The sequence below is a fragment of the Propithecus coquereli genome, unplaced genomic scaffold (genome assembly GCF_000956105.1).
Source record: "Propithecus coquereli isolate 6110/MARCELLA unplaced genomic scaffold, Pcoq_1.0 Scaffold70, whole genome shotgun sequence".
NCBI lineage: Eukaryota > Metazoa > Chordata > Mammalia > Primates > Indriidae > Propithecus > Propithecus coquereli.
Window position 1 is genome coordinate 184,059 of NW_012153063.1, and position 17,036 is coordinate 201,094.

General features: G+C 40.5%; 1 protein-coding gene across 1 annotated transcript in view; it reads left to right on the forward strand.

Moving 5' to 3' along the window:
- Nucleotides 1–17,036, forward strand: part of PARD3B (par-3 family cell polarity regulator beta) — a 443,996-nt gene that overhangs the window by 145,829 nt on the left and 281,131 nt on the right. Inside the window, exons 11-12 of the mRNA XM_012661223.1 lie at nucleotides 13,363–13,569; nucleotides 14,304–14,541. Coding sequence (XP_012516677.1) covers nucleotides 13,363–13,569; nucleotides 14,304–14,541 — 445 coding nt within the window. The remainder of the gene's footprint in view (nucleotides 1–13,362; nucleotides 13,570–14,303; nucleotides 14,542–17,036) is intronic.

Here is a 17,036-nt window from a genome sequence, read left to right on the forward strand (position 1 = left end):
TGACTCATACAACTAGAATCTACACAGAGATATAGCTGGATCCAGGGTCTCAGTATCAACAGTGCTCTCTCTCTTTCTCTCTTGGTCCTGGTTCCTCTTGTGGGCTTCATTCTGATGGGGAAGAAGATGGCTTCCCTCAGCTGCCTATCCTCCCAGGTAGCAAAGAAGACGACTGGTCACTCTACCAGGGTTAGTTCTAGTTAGTCCTGTGTGAGGCAAGAGCCTATCCCTGCCTAAGCAGGGGGAAGAAGTACACTAACTAGTTGTACCGGGGCCATAGGCACACTGAATTAGAGTTGGAGAGGCATAGTACCCCAAGGATAATCAGGATGCTCATTCCAGATGTAATAGTGGGTACCGGGTAGGAAAAAAAAGAATAGACATCAACAGCAGGGGCAATAAAAGGGACAATTTAGGATAACTGGAAAGTTGTGATGCTCTTCCTGTTTTTCCATGAGCTTCTCTGAGGTAGAGTAAAACAGTATTTTCACATATCCTGAAGTTTTAGTACAATCCAGCAAGAATTTCAGTACAAGAAACAAGGATCATAGACTTCCCCAAGAGGAGGTTATTAATGGAAATATCAACTTCTTGTAACCTTGTTTCCCGCTGGCAAGGACTCCTCAGGCTGAGTTATAGGGAAACTCCAGCGTGTTGTCAGATTTCACAACAACATTAAGTGGTACTTCCTTTTCATATTTGCCACATCATTTATTTTGTGTGTCCCCATGTTATTAGTTTTACTGCCCATTAATCATTATAGATTGCAAAATAAAGTGTGCTTAAGAGGACATAGCAAAGGGTCTGGCCATGACAGTTACAACTAAGCCATGCCAGGAGGAAGCCCGGGGTGGCAGGGAGCACCTCCTGTCTTGTCCACTCAGAGATGCTCAACCATGAGCCCCTCTTGGCTCCCAAGTGGACTAGGACATGCTTCTGCACCCTTTTCCTCCTGGTCAAAGAAAGACCCGAGGAAAGTAGTTCTGTTCATTGTGAGGACAGATGACTAACCACACTAAAAGTGTTTTTTGGAGAAATTAGAAGAAATTACTTCACAAAAGCCTGAAGTTGAAATTTTAAAAAGGAAGACAGTAAAGAGCCAGGTATTTTATTAGCAGTGAGTTCCATTGCTATGAATTATACCAGTCTTCCTTCTCTTTGATGTAGCCTGTATACTTCTTCCATATTATCTATTCAAAATACCAGTATTATCAAGCTATTCCTATGGTGAAAAACATAATGGCTTCCTATGGTCCCGTGGCTTATGTCTCGCCTTCTTAGCCAGATTTCAAGGCCCTTCATATCTTACTTTATCCTCTCATCCACATTTATTTTCCACCAATCCCCAGCACAGTTGTTTTCCTCCACTAGTCACTCCATCCTCCCTGTGTCCCTACCACCCAGTAGACATGTCTGGACTTTTCCTCATGCTTTTCCCCCTTTGTGTGTCCACTTCTTATTTTTCTTATCTATGTTCAATCCATCTTCAAGGACAAGTCCCACGTCATTCATGAAACCTCATTCAATGACTCAGAATCTCACTGTGCTTTCTTTTGTCTGGACTTCCATATGCCTAAACTACTGTGGCCCTTAAGTATGCTGTATGTGAGCATTCTTCATGTTTTGTTTGCAGAGATACCTACTGGCCAAGGATCCCAAAAGTCCATGACCTTGTTTGAGTTGTAATTTTGTTGTTGGTGTCATGGGTAGGTGTGAGGGAGAAGAGTCACTTGACTGGTAAAAGAAATGAACCAGATCTTTATTGCTGTCCCAGACGTGGTTATTCTCATCAAATGATTTTTGGCATTTTGTTTCCTTGTGAAAAATGTCTTGGCAAGAAAGAAACAAGCTTTTGGGGGGCTATTGATAGAAGCAAAGGGAATAGAAGATAATTTGAAAAGTGAAGATGAATCTAAGACCAAAAAAAAGTAGAAGTTTTGAATGAAGAGTGAAAATTCAAAGCTAGTGATGACCCTGGTCCACAAGATATGGATGTGGAAACAGAAATTCTCTTGGCATACTGTTGGTTGTAGAGAACCCTCCTAAGGGGTGTAAATTTTGTTCATCAAAAAGACCATAATGGTAAGTGTGACATTTACTAAATATTTACTATGTGCCAGGTATCATATTCAAGCTGTGCATCAGATAATCTTCCAGCTACCCTATGAGGGACATATTCTCATCTCTCTTATACAGATGAGGAAATTGAGGCACAGAGAGATAAGATCCAGACCCTCGCCCAGGTTACCACAGCAAGTACATGGGTGGAGCTGGGACATGCACCTGCTGTGGTCTGGATGTGTTTCCCAGGACCTGAGTAGAAACAACTAATGGTAATATGGTATTGGAAACTTAGTCCCCAGTGCGGCAGTGTTGAGAGGTGGGACCTTTGGGAGATGATTGGGTCATGAGGGTTGAGCCCTCATGAATGGATTAATGCATTTATGGATTAATGGATTAATGAGTTATTGATGGAGTAGATATCATGAGAACGTGTCTGTTATACAAGCCAGTTTGTCTGTCGCTTGCAAGCCCCTTCACATGTCATGCCCTTCACTGCCTCAGGACTGTGCAGAGTCCCCACAAACAAGAAGGCCCTCACCAGACTCCTAGATCTTAGATTTCCCAGCCTCTAGAACTGTAAGAAATAAATTTCTTTTCTTTATAAATTACCCAGTCTCAAATATTCAGATATAGCAACAGAAAATGGACTAAGAGCCCAAGATGTCTGAAGCCAGGACTGTGCCTATAATAGCAGTTGCTTTAAATATTAAATTATTAGTGGATGCTAAAGAGGCAATTAGTGGAATGAAGAGATAACAAGGCCACCATTAGAAATATGACTCCAGAGAAATTCAGGAATCTGTACAAACGTTTTTATTTTCTAAAATTTGGGGACCTCTTTTGCCCTCAGATGGGTCCTTCTTGAACTTTAAGGCTCTGCTGTACATTCTTTGGTGTTATTACTTCATATGTGTTCATCTTTGCACATGGATTAGAACATTTTCTGAGTAAAGTAGGTGTTTAATCTTTTATTTCTGAGGCAGCAAAGAAAATGGAAGGAATTTTAGCTCAAGGTTTCTCCAGGAAAGCATCATGTAGCATCTGAGTAGCTTTGCCAAGTCAATAGGATGGCATTTCCTTGTCTGCACACTCAGGGAACTAAAAAGAGGAACTGGAAGAGAATTGAGTATTTGATCTGAAATACACCTGAGATATAGTACTGAGGCATTGCCTCTCAGGAATGTAAAGGGAAATCACGAAATACCGTTGGAAATCCTCTAAATTCACCATATAGTAGAGAATACAAAATTATTGTTTCAAACAGCTATTTCTTCAGTCAAACACCAGATGAAGTAGATGGCTTGTATTTAAGGATTGACATATTCCCATAGACTAAATGTTTGCGTCCCCCAAAATTCATATATTGAAATCCTAACCAATGGAGGTGGGGCCTTTGGAAAGTGATTAGGTCATATTACTGGAGTCCTCATGAATGGGATTAGTACCCTTATCCCAGGGAGACTCCAGGGAGTTACCTCACCCCTTCCACCATGCATGGGTGTGACAAGAAGATGGCCATCAGTGAATTAGGAAATAAACTCTCAGCAGACACCGATCTGCCTGTGCCTTGAAACTTAGTCCCTAGTGCAGCAATGTTGAGAGGTGGGACCTTTGGGAGATGATTGGGTCATGAGGGATGAGCCCTGATGAATGGATTTATGGATTAATGGATTAGTGGCTTATTGATGGAGTAATTATCATGAGAATGTGTCTGTTATAAAAGCCAGTTTGGCTGTCACTTATGAGCCCCTTCACCATGTCATGCCCTGCACTGCCTCAGGGCTGTGCAGAGAGTCCCCATGAACAAGAAGGCCCTCAGCAGATGTGGCCTTAGACCTTAGACTTCCCAGCCTCTAGAACTGTGAGAAATAAATTTCTGTTGTTTATAAGCCAGTTTATGGAATTTTGTTATAGCAGCCCAAATGGTACCAAGAACTGGGTGCTACTGTAACAAATACCTAAATATGTGGAGGCAGCCTTGGCATTAGGTTATGGGTAAAGGCTAAAGGAGTTTCGAAGAGCATTCTAGAAAAAGCCTGCATTGCCATTAACAGACTTTTAAAGGTGATTCTGATGAGGGCTCCCTAAAAGAGGAGAGCTGTGGAGAAAACTTCAATCTTCTTAGAGAATACCCAAGCATTCCTGAATAGAATGTTAGAAATATGGATGGTAAAGGACATTGTGATGAGGTCTCAGGTGGAAATGAGGAACATGTTGTTGGAAACTGGAGGAAAGGCCATCCTTGAAATAAAGTGGGAAAGAACTTGCCTGCATGGTGTTCATGTTTAGTGTTTTAGGAAGGTAGAACTTGCAAATGATAAATTGGATATTTAGCTGAAGCTATTCTAAGCAAAGTGTCAAAGGCACAGCCTGGCTTTTCCTGGCTGCTTTTGGTATATAGTAAAATGCAAAAAGAGAGAGATTATGTAGAGATGGAATTGTCAATCAAAATGGAAGCAGAACTTAAATATTTAGGTAATTCTCAGCCTATCCATATTGGAAAGAATGAGAAAGCCCGTTTGGGAGAGAACACTAAGGGTGTAGTCAAGGAGCTGTAGTCAAGGAGATTAATATGGATCAGCCATCTCAGCAATGGCCAAGAACTATTCTCCAAGACAAGGGAAGAACAGCCCTGAAAGCAATTCAGAGGTCATCAGGGCTGCCCTTCCCACCACAGGCCCAGAGTGCCAAGGGCCCTGGAGACAGAGATTTCAAAAGAAGGGCTGCCGGTTCCTGCGGGACCTCAGCATATGGCCCAGTGCAGCCAGACACCACAGGTCTGCTCCCTATGTTCTAGTGCCGAATTCCTAGGCCACCCCAGGTGCAGCTGCAGAGGGACCCAGTGCAGCATGGGCCACAATGGCCACCCCTCCAAAGGGCAGAGGCACCAGCTTTGGTGGCATCCACACACTGCCATCTCTGCTAGTGTGTAGCCCTCATGAATGGGATTAATGCCCTTATGAAAGAGAGTTCCCTCACACCTTCCACCATGTGAGGACATAATGAGAAGATGGTCACCTATGGACCAGGAAGCAGGGCCTCACTGGAGGCCAAATCTGTTGGTGCCTTGATCTTCAACTTCTCAGCCTTCAGAACTGTGAGAAATTTCTATTGTTTATAAGCCATCTAGTCCATGCTATTTTTGTTATAGAGTTATGTGCCCAAACTCAGGCACATGGGAAAAATATGAATCTTGAAACACAAGAATCATACTCAGTGTGGTGAGATGTTCACAGCATGAGAGGCAAGCAAAGACCCACCAAGAACAGTTCATTTCTCCAAATTGCTCTGTCCTAGACACACACTGTCTCTAGGGCACACTCACTGAGAGGGATGGTGAATGAAGTTGCTCTCTTTAAGTTATTTCTATCCTGCCCTTTTTCTCTTCTTCTTTTGAGGATTCTCTCATCGTGAACATACATGTGAATTTGGGTTAGATTAGTTGTGTATGATGTCATCTCTCTTTGCACAGGAATGAATTTGGTAAACTATAAAGCCACAGGAAATGTGAGTTACTGTTACACGTATCTTCCATTCCTCTTAAGACCAAGCACAGTTCTGAGCCACAAAAAATACTCAGTAAACACTCATTGATAGCTGACTTGATTTTGGCTTGACATTTTGGCATTAGATGGAAACTTTGCTTAAAATATATCTATAAAGAAATTGTTACTCATATTAACACAAAACTGAAAAACCTCACTTGCTACCAGTTCTGCAAATAACTCAGTAATTGAAGATTTGAAGGCTCTTTTTTTTTTCAGGTACAATCAGTTAGGTATAAAAGGAAGAGAAATACACAAAAAATATAAAAATTACGTCTGACCTTAAAAAATACAAGTGCCCAGTCTATACAACATGTAAAAATATTTTCATGCGGGAACCCTCCAAGAAATCAATCACACTTTGACCTTTTGGTTATGCTAATGGTTTTTGAAGAAACTTATCACAATTCTTTATATTGTACTTTATTTTGAGAGTACTGTAGTGTACAACCCACATGAAGATATAAGCCATTCAACAATCAAAAGCAGGATAAAGAGGTTTTGTTATAGCAAGACATACAAAGAGTGAATGGTAAAAGAAATGGGGGGAGGAAATCATTGCAACGGTCTGTGTTCAGAATTAAAAGTCTGTTACCCAGATATTAAAAGAGGAACCTGAAGACGCATAAAGGTAAAAATAAGACTAAAGTGCACATCAGGTGGAAATGGCAGAAAAGATTAATAGTAAAGAAAGAAGTTAGGCGAAAGGAACAACTAATATGGAAAGAAAGGCAAAATAATAGAGATTAGTGAATAATTATAGGTAGGGTAGAAATTATTCAGTCCTTAAAAGTGGTGCAAAAGAACCCAAGGACTGTATTAACAAAGAACAGGAAGCTATATGGGAGCTTTGAGGAAGTGCAGCCATTGTGGGGTGTGTTTTTCCAGGAACAACTTTGTTCAGCCTCACAGCACTGACGAAAAGGGACATCCAAGTGTGGATGTCCAACTATCCTTTACCTTCTTGTTCCTTTATTCCTACAGCAAATATTTATTTAGTATAGTCCTTGCTGAGGATACAAAAATCAACAAGGATAAGAATCCTATTGATCCTATTTCACAGGTGGGAAAGTTTGTCACTTTAGTCAGTTTATTTGACCTTCAAATGAGTCTTTTTTTTTTTTTTAACTTATTTAAATAATAAGTGTAGTGTTTTCCTTTAAGTAGCCACATTTCCCTTCCAGAGACCGATGCTGTTTACCTAATTTTTCAGTCCACTATTATCTTGAATGCAGATTTATTTTTGTTTGTTTTTTAATCCAGTGGAGTTTTTCTAAGGCAGAAGGATGAAAACAAAAGATTAAAATAAACTAGTCTATTGGGAATGGGGTTGTCTGAGATCTTCAGTTGCCTTAACAGAATCTACTGACAGATATGGTTATTTATCTTTTAGAAATAGTTTACCCCCCAAGTTGAACCATAGATTCTCTTTTCTTACCTGCAAGATAGAGAAGAAAAGAAAAAGAAAAGTGTCATGAGAATGTTTTTGGTGTAATGAATTCACTATTCGTTATATTTTTTGGACATAATTTGAGTCCAGGAAAGAAACCCCAACATAGCATTAGATTTGGACTTTTAGTTTATAAAAGAAGGAATTATTAGTAAGAAAAATAAAAATGTATAACAGTACTTGATGAACATTTAAAGACATTTGGAGGGCCACATCCATACTCATAATCAAGAAATTTGTTTGTTCACATAATCTTCCCATATTTTCTCTGGATTTTTTCCCTTTGAAATAAGAAGTGTTCAAAGGCAGGGGTAGGGGAGATTATGCAAATGTGTGAATCTTAATGAGAAGTTCATTATTGAACATTTTGACGTGAATTTCAGGAAATGATAAAAGACCCTGGGATTTACGAGACTTAAAAGAAAAAAAATTCTGCTCTTGGAAACTTGGAAATTGCCAGTAAAGAGCTGAGACCCAAATGACAGCAGATAATGTAAAGCCAGATTGCATTATGCCCTTGGTAATGAATAGGAAACGGGACACTGCGATAAGCTTGGTATGATGATCAATATTTGGAATACTGAGATAGGCAGGAAGGTAATTAGGCCCATTATGGACACAGTTAGCACAGATAACATAATTTGGGAAATTATACATTTGGATATTATGGAGAATTTTTTTAAAGGCTAATGGATTTGCAATGATATCTATTAAAGCACATAAGACATTTTGCCTCTAGGGAATCTACTAAAAAAATCAAATATACAAAAATTTCAGTAAGTATAATCTAAAATGAAAAGACAAAGTAAAATATGTTTGGAGAATAAAATGGTATTGTGACTTCCTGCTTGGAATTTATAATATTTTTTTATTCAAAGAGTTTTGTATCTATTAATTTCACATCACAACTCCCCATGCAGCAGGTAGGGCATTTCTATTGTGTTTGCCCACGTTCACTGCTCGTAATAAGGCAAAGACCAAATTGATACTAAAAGCAAGCTCTCTTGACAAATTCCCAGCCCTCTCAGGTTTCATGCTGTGACCCCTGCATAGCATGAAAATAATTTTGGTCCCTAATTTACTACTGGGCACAATCCCTTTATTTTTTTTAGAAGGAAGGACTCTAACTTAATTAATTTTCACTAAGTGCCTCGAGGGCCATTGATGTTATTGAAATGTACAAATTAATACATTATTTATTGTTAATTTATCATAAGTATTTGTTAATTAGAAGACTCTATAATTAGAAAGAAAAACTTGCCACATATCTGGAAGTGAACACCTTCCCCCAAATAATTCCTTATTTTTTAATACGGGATGTATTGGAAGCAATTTCATCAATAATGGAAGATCCAATTACTGGTCTTCTGGATTAAGGCATTCTTTTATTGTGAGATTTTAATGCTAGAGTGGGAAGTTCAAACATTGCCAATTAAATCTCAGACTAATTAAGTGATTATAGCCTAAAGGGAAGGGCAACCGAGACTCTACTATTAATCTTCCCAAGAATAGCCTCCCTATATGTGATGAACAGATGAATATATTTACCTTATTTCAAAAGAAGAAATGTAAGGAGTTGTTTGAAATAAAACCAGTGTAATTTTTGAATAAAAAGGATAGTATTTCTTTAGACATCCTTTTCAGCTTTTTGTGGAAGGCATTATCATGTTTAAGAATGCAATGATGGATTGAACCAAATCAATTGCTTTAGGACTTCACTCAGTCAAATGTTTAGAGGTGGCACAAAAGTGACAGTGATAATAATTATCACCAATGCTTTATGAGCATGCACTATGTGCCAGGTACTCTTTTATGCTTGTCTTAGCTTCATTTTACACATAAGGAAACCGAGGCACAGAGAGTCTAGTGACTCAAGAAGTAATCAGCAGAGTGGGGAGAGTTTGAATATACACAGCCTCCTTTTAATGGTTCACTGTTAACCACTACCCTCCAGAAAGCTTTATTCTCTATTATTCCTAATCAGCTGCCTGTAGAGAACCAACAGCAGTCCTCACCTGCAGGGGAGGGGCAGGAGTCTAAGACTGAGTCAGAGAAACTGAGGTCCACATCCAAACAATCCTCCCTTTAGGAAGGACGTTCTGTTCCATGGTATGTGGAAATGAGACTTTCTGCCTAAAAGGGTGGAGCAGCAGTTTCTAAGTATTTTCAGAATCTGTTTCCAGGGAGCACCTCTCCACCTAGATGGCAGTGCTCTATGGGGCCTCTCGCCACCTTTCGCATGCCCAAGGGAGAAATGGTGGGCATTTCTCCTGGCACAACTCTTTTAAATCTTTAGTCTTGGGGTGTGTGTGCGCGTCCATTCTGTTCATAACACTGTTTTTCTGGATGGAAAGGAATAATGGATGTATCTGAGGATTGGTGTGTCCAGAAGACATGACCCTGAATTTCCCTCTGCTCTGTATGGGGAAGCCTTCCTGGACCAAGTCAAGCCAATCCTTCATTTGGGAACAGGGACTCTTCAAAAGTGCTATAACAACTTTTTTAAAACTTTCAGTGGTATTTCTTTGTGGTGCTATAATTTTAAGAGAAAATTTGGTACATGATGTTAAGAATATTTTTATAAGAGCACCTTGAGAATAATTTTTATCAAAATCATACAAGATCTTCCTTTTAGCACCCTTGATAATTATTGTGTCTTTTATTTGATGAAGTTAGTATATGTCAAGTTCATGTCTGTGAGGGAAAGGTAAGTTCAAGTAGATCTTAGAGAACATGGTCACTGGATATGAAGTCATAGGTTAAAAAATAAAGCCTTGCTACTGGAATTTGGGGAAAGATTTATGCCTTGGCATTTGCAACTAACTTAAGCTGGCCTGGAAATCGTTGAATAGTCATACTCGGATTGTTTCTGTAGATGCTCAAAGTGGGGCAAGTAAATGCTCAAATTTGGACAAGGTCCATCCCATGACTGATAACACATGGTATTCATAGATCACTCTCTCAGACAATTGTTTAAAATCAGCCCCAGCCAATACCACATCAGCTACAGATGAAAATGGGAACAGTTACATACTTTGGGATGACCTCAATGGGATTGAGTGACTGAGGTTTTGATTTTGATAAATTACTCACTTCAAAGAGACCTCTACTTTTGGTGGAAACCTAGAAAAAAATATGATTTGTGTAAATGGTGAGGCTGGAAATTGATAGTGAATCTTCCCATTCTAAAAGCTGTAAAATCTCCTACGCGATGTCGACCTAAACTGAAATTGGTGAGAGTAGGAGTAGGGAAGAGGGATTGAACGTGACAATTTATTGTACTCCACGTAATCTTTGCGTGAGAAGGTACTTTGTTCCAAATATTCTGTTGGCATTTAACACTGGTGCCCGTCAACTGACATAAAAATCCCTCTGCAGCTGGTAACCTGGACCTTCTGTCAGAAGCGAGAACACGTGGGGCCCTGGTGCAAGTGCTTGGCAGAGCCCCCGATTCAGTCGGTCCCCTGCACTCACACGTCCTTGCAAGGACTTCCCTGATTTGGGGTTCTCCTCTCTAACACCAGTCTCTCATCTATTGCTGCATCCTGTTTATTCTCCGGGAATAAATAGAAATTTTTTTTCCAAGCCTGAAAACCCTTGAGTCCACATTTACAACCTAGAACTCATCTGCCCTTTTTGCTTTTAATTTTACAATGTATTCCACTGAATAGAGCTAGGCTGTAATGCTGCCCGACGTCAATTGGTACTTCTGATTTGTGCCTTCTAGTTATAAAAAGTGAATTAATTGCCAGCTCTATTAATCCTGCAAAATCCATGAATCCTTGATATTCAGTTTGCTTAGAATGAATAACAATGTATTTGTTCCTTCTCAGATATAACTTCTTGCTGAGCTTTAGATGAGCTCCTTTTAGATAGCATGCTTTATATCTTGGACGATTTATTCACTTTCATGTTCCTTGGACTCTATTGCCAAAGGTTGACATGAATGCTTACAGCTTGGGCTCTAACATAATCTCCTGGATGGCAATTAATAAATAAAAGATGGTTACTGTTGTTGACAAAGGATCTAGTCTTTCTCAGATAGTTTTCATCTTCACGTTTTCCCCAAACTTCATGTCAGACATCCCTAGGGGTTGATGGTGTAAAATATTTTCTGTGAACTTCAAAGCTTTTACTGTTGCTGCAATACTCCTAAACTGCTATGTTGCCTTTTGTTTTCTTGTCAGAAATGATCTCATTCAATTTCTGTTTCTTCAACTACCTTCCTTCCTGGGAATATAAGAAATATGCCTCTTTCTGGATTTAATAGTAACATACATATCCTCAGTATTTGTGACTTGCAAGTAACACCTGAAATTTGTCCCCCAAATTTCTTATAATCTTTCTGGCTTAGTCTTATCTCTGTTGCATTTACTGCACATATACTGTCACCTGTAAAAAGCAGTGTTTATTGTCATCATGTATATTGTTCAAAGTGCAAAATTACCTCTTGTAATGTTAATGATGTAACTCGAAAGGAACATCCAATTTTTGTAGTCTGCCTTCTTGACTAGGCTCCTGTGCTAATCTAAACAGATTTTCTTATTTTAGAGATGAGGGATATGTAGGCCGGTTTAAGTAGCTTGACCATAATCAAGTAGAGGGTGGAGACCAAATATACATTCAGGCAGTAAAGTATATGGCATGGAGCCGAAACGCTGCAGTCAGGCTCTGGCAGGTCGGTTTCCAGTTTGGCCGCTTATTAAGTGTCTAATATCAGACAAGTTATTTCGCTGCTCTATACCTGAATTTCTTCATGTTAGACGAGGCTAACAGTAGTAATGCCAGTAGGACAACTGCAAGGATTATAGTAAGTTCATATAGGTAGTAAGTTCATATAGGTGAAGCACTTAGAATAGTGCTTGGCACAGACTGAGCACTCCATGCATTGCTAGCTGTTGGCATTATTGCCATTATTTTGACTACTTTTAACATGTTCAGGACATCTGGAAGGGTGTATATTGCTATTTAACTTTATGTGGGTGTATATATATTAGGCCTTTGTTGTACTTCTTTTATATTCCTGGTATTACCTAATACTGTGTTAAGCAACTAATAGTAGGGCTCACAGCAGTTGTAGTGGTAGAAGCAAAAGTAGTGATGGTAATAAAAGACAGTGCCATTTATTGAGCCTTACTGTGTGCTGGGCATTGAAGTAGGTACTTTATGTACATAATCCTTAATTTGTACTCAGTCTCTATCTATTGAAAAACTGTGCATTAGTTTATTTCCAGAAATGCCAGTATAGCTCCTTCATGACAATAATCTCCTTTGTAACTGCAGAGGGCCGTGAGCCTTGGCCCTGGTGGAGAAGCTTTGAATGTGGACACAAGAGCCCTGATGGAATTTCTTCTATCTTTAAAAATAATCCTTGTGCTGCTAATATTTATACAGACTAATCCAATCCTGTTATTGGTAATTGGGGGACAGGCTGGAGGTCGGAACGGGAGTCAAGGAATAGAGTGGGAGGGGGCAGGCACAGGGCTAGACAAACCGTGCAAATGAAAGACACTGAGTATCAGAAAGGAGATTATAAAAATTCATGTATGGGTTGTTTTTTCTCTTTTGTAATTTTATGTCATATAAAAAGGTTGCCCTTTTTCTAAATACCTAAATAGGAATACATTCAGAATGAGAGCATTGACACAGAAAAGTTGTTTTCTTTCTTGCTTCGCTTTATTTATTGATTGATTAAATAAATTGCATTTACCACACGTTAATAGCCACTAGGGTAAGATAAAGTGTTTAATCACAAAATCACAATCACTTCAATGTTCTTTGATTTCCATGCACAGTATGTTCCTTAATAATCGTAAAAACAACCATGGAAATAATAAAAGCTATCACATGTGGGAGTTTCCTAGGATGGGTACTAGAAGGGAAATACTCATTATGTTAGGTGCTATGTGTGTGCATGTGTGTATATGTATGCATGTACATATGTGCATATATACTCTTGTACATAATCACTCATACACACATATAATCTCTACAGATAGCTATAACCTTTCAGATTCATGCATGTGCATATAGACATATGTACATACAAATTTCTATATGTAATATATATTGTCATTTTAAATCTTACCACAACTTTAGAAAAGGAAACTGAGGCTCAGAGAAGTCAAGCCACTTGCTTGAGATTTACAAAAGGTAGCAAACCTGAGTTTAACTCCAACTCCTACCCACTTAACACCCCTTTTTTAAGATGCCCAAACAGAAATATTCTTAGAACAACAAGCATTTTCATTATGTCACACGACCCATTAGGAGAAGAGTGACCTTTTACCCTTTCTCTTCCAGAATCTCCAAGCAAAGATTTTGGTCCAACTCTGGGTTTGAAAAAGTCCAGTTCCTTGGAGAGTCTGCAGACCGCTGTGGCCGAGGTCAGGAAGAATGAACTTCCCTTTCACAGGCCCCGACCACACATGGTTCGGGGCCGAGGCTGCAACGAGAGCTTCAGAGCAGCCATAGACAAATCTTACGATGGACCCGAAGAATTAGAAGCTGGTAGGGTGATAATGTTTCCTTAAATGGTTTCTTCATCTCATTATTATCTGCAAATCATAAGCAAGAATGTGTGCTTAACTACAGAGAAAAAATGATTTAGGGATCACAATTATAGTTTTGATATTAAAAGTAATTCATTTCCTGATATGTTTTGCCCTTTGGCTTAATGAACGTGGAATTGGAGAATGCAATATGCAATTTATTTTACAGTGCAATGCGAAAGAAATGTTCTCCTTCACTTTTCTATGAGGACCAACTGTCATTTACCCTTAGGGAAGGAGCACTAAGTATGCGTTTCTTGACATTCTCATTGGAGTCGTTAGAGGCAGCATCAATCCAGGACTCTGACTGCATTAATTGGGTAGAAGCAGTTGGGTTATATTTGTACTCAAAAACCTCTCCTCCAAAGAAATTTGCCCTGTTTGTTTCCCAGCATGTGGGCTTTCTGAGCTGATCAAGGTTAACAAGCCAGCTTTCAGAGAGATTAGGGCTGTACCACATAGCAAGCCTTTCACACCACCAAGCAAACCAGTCGTCCCCCTCCCAGCATCAACCTAGCTTGAAGTAACCAGATTTAGGCAGTGATATCTTCAAAGGGTGCAAGTACCTACACAGAAGGGCAGAACTCGGGAGCGATTTTATTCATTCTTCTGTATTTTACATTTTTAGCTTTTCTTTGTATACTAACTTCAAGCACCCCAACCATGCGTATTGATTATTTTTTCTCTGTGCAGACGGGTTGTCTGATAAGAGCTCTCATTCTGGCCATGGAGCTCTGAATTGTGAATCTGCCCCTCAGGGAAACTCTGAGCTAGAGGACATGGAAAATAAAGCCAGAAAAGTCAAAAAAACGAAAGAGAAGGAGAAGAAAAAGGAAAAGGGCAAGTTGAAAGTCAAGGAAAAAAAGCGCAAGGAGGAGAATGATGACCCGGAAAGGAAAATGAAGAAGAAGGGATTTGGTGCCATGCTGAGGTAGGCGCCTGCTTTGACAGCAAAGTTGGGTTTGTTCTTTCTTCGTGTTTCTTCTGGAGAAATCAATCCTTTTTGTGTGCTCAGAAAAAATGCAAGTTTTCCCTATTTTCAGCTAATGCATAAAAATCGAAACTATGAATATACTTGTTCCTTTTCTGTAGAGGCAGAGGAGCCTTTTTGGGCAGCTCCTGAAGCTTTGGTGATGACAGGACACTGTATAAGTCTGTTGTCAAAGGAAGGCCAACGCTTAGTGGAGGCACGGGCAGTACGTGCAGTCCTTAGTAGCAAGGTGTTACGTGGATAAATGAAATGCTGCTTCCATCAGCACAGGGAAAGCGGGAGGCGAGGGAGGCCTGACTGCTAGCTATGGAACACCTCCTTTGAATCAGAGGAGGCAAGGTAGATGATCCTCAGCCCCCATGACCCTCGGCGTGCAGTGGCCAGGCCTTTGGGCACATCAGTTTTCACCTACAGAGGCACCGCAGCGTAGTGGAGATGTCACAGGGTCTGGGATCAGATGACCCTGGTCTGAATCCACAACCCTCTGCACACGTTGCTGAGCTTCCCTGAGCCTCATTTTCCTCACTTTTAAAGCGAGACCAGCGCACCTGCTCTGCTAACCCGGTGAGGCTGTGAGAGGGGATTTTGTGTGCCGCAGATGCCTGGAGTAGGCTGGCTGAGCAGGGTACGGCCAGAAAACAGCTCTGTTTCTTCTCCCGCATCTACTTTCAAATATGCACTGTTAAGTCTGCCTTCTCCACACCTTGATGCTATCTCAGCTTTCAGGCTCATAGCTTTCTGGTTGCTTTCAGGTAATGAAACAACCTGTTTGTCGTGGGCTAAGACATTCAATCCAATGTTGATCAAACCTTTCCTCCTCCCTTCCCCTCAGACATAGCAGTGTGGTGGGGGCAGGAGTCTTCCTCCTCCTACCTCTTGGTCTTTGGAACCAGGGGATGAGGAAGGGCAGTATTAAATGGGATAGAGTTTTACTTAACTGGTGTATCTGCTATAATCTGGCCATCAGGGAACCTTTGTAGGCCACATTTGTGGATTTTTCAGGGGGCCCCTTACGGTACCAGTCACAAATGTAAGAGATTCATTTTCCCAACAACTTCTGACCCTTAGCCTCTGACCTCAGACAACACACCCCTGGAGTCTCCTCACCCCAGCTGGTACACTTCTTGGATGATGGCAGTCTGAGATGGCTCTAGCCTAACCTACTGCTGCAGCGTCTACTTGGCTCCCTGGAATTACTGCTCGCTCACCCCTCCAAATGCCCCTCCAGATGACGCAAGTGTAGCTTGTTCTGCTGTCCCACTGTTCCGCTTCCTCCTCACCCTGCCCTAGGGATGCTCCACCCAGCCTTTTGCATCTTCAGACCTCTCCAGGGCAAGTCAAGCAGTGGCTTTGGGTCCCTACATTCTAGAGACACGTGTCAAACTTTCCCAAGAATGCACTCATGCCCGGAGAAGGGAGGGTCGGTACATTTTTGCAAGTCACAGAGCAAACAGATAGGAAGTGGGGTGACAGTCTCCTTTTATACAACCATCTCCAAATTCTCTGAGGGGTTTTCTTATAGCCACCTCACTTATTTCATTAGGGGTGGGAGGCAGAAGCAACCCTCTCCATTACTTTCCTTACTCTTATAATTTCCCATCAAATCAATTAATCTCTGTACTTCTATTCCATGGGCTGAACGTGAATGATGGGAGATGAGAGTTGAGGGGCCAGTATGGCCACTTTTATGAAACCCTTAGGAGGTAATCTCTCTTAAGAATGCTGGGTGGTATTTGTTACCAGTTGTTCTCAGTTTGGAGCCTTCAGCTGAAATTTCCAGACAAAAAGGGAAGTTCCATTCCATAAGTTTACAAGGAAATATCTTGGAAACTGCAAAGTGACATTTGGGGGATGCAAACAGCACTGACATGAGAGAGCCTTCCCATTATATTGCCAGTGCTCATAGAGTGCTAGGCCAGTGTCCTCATGCTCAAAATCTCAGGAGTAACTTTGTCCTGGGTATGTTATAGCAGGACTTGCTGTGGTCCTTCTATCACCTGGGCTGAGGTTACCCCAGCAGGCCTGATATCATAGTAGTCATTTGACTGTTATGTAACAAAATTTCAACAAATTGAGTTTTAAAGATCTAATTGGCTTTTATTAGCAATTCATAAATAGGTCAGCATCCCGTGTACAGAATAGAAGGGTACTTCAGTAGCGAAGCAGAGGATACGGGCTTTATAGGCTAAAGAAATCAGGACCAAGAAGCAGAAAGTAAAATGGTCATTTCAAAATTATTTTCCTTATAGAGCTACAGTAAGGGAGATTATCATGCCAGCTCAGGTTGACTGGGCCTCTTTGGATTGGTTGCTATGAATCTCCTGTTTTATGGAAAACTGGCCCATTTCTAAGTTCCATTTGATTACATGGCACCTAACAAGAGTGACTTCTTTTTAGTTTGGTCTTGTCTGCTGCGGCCTAGAGCAGGAGCTCAA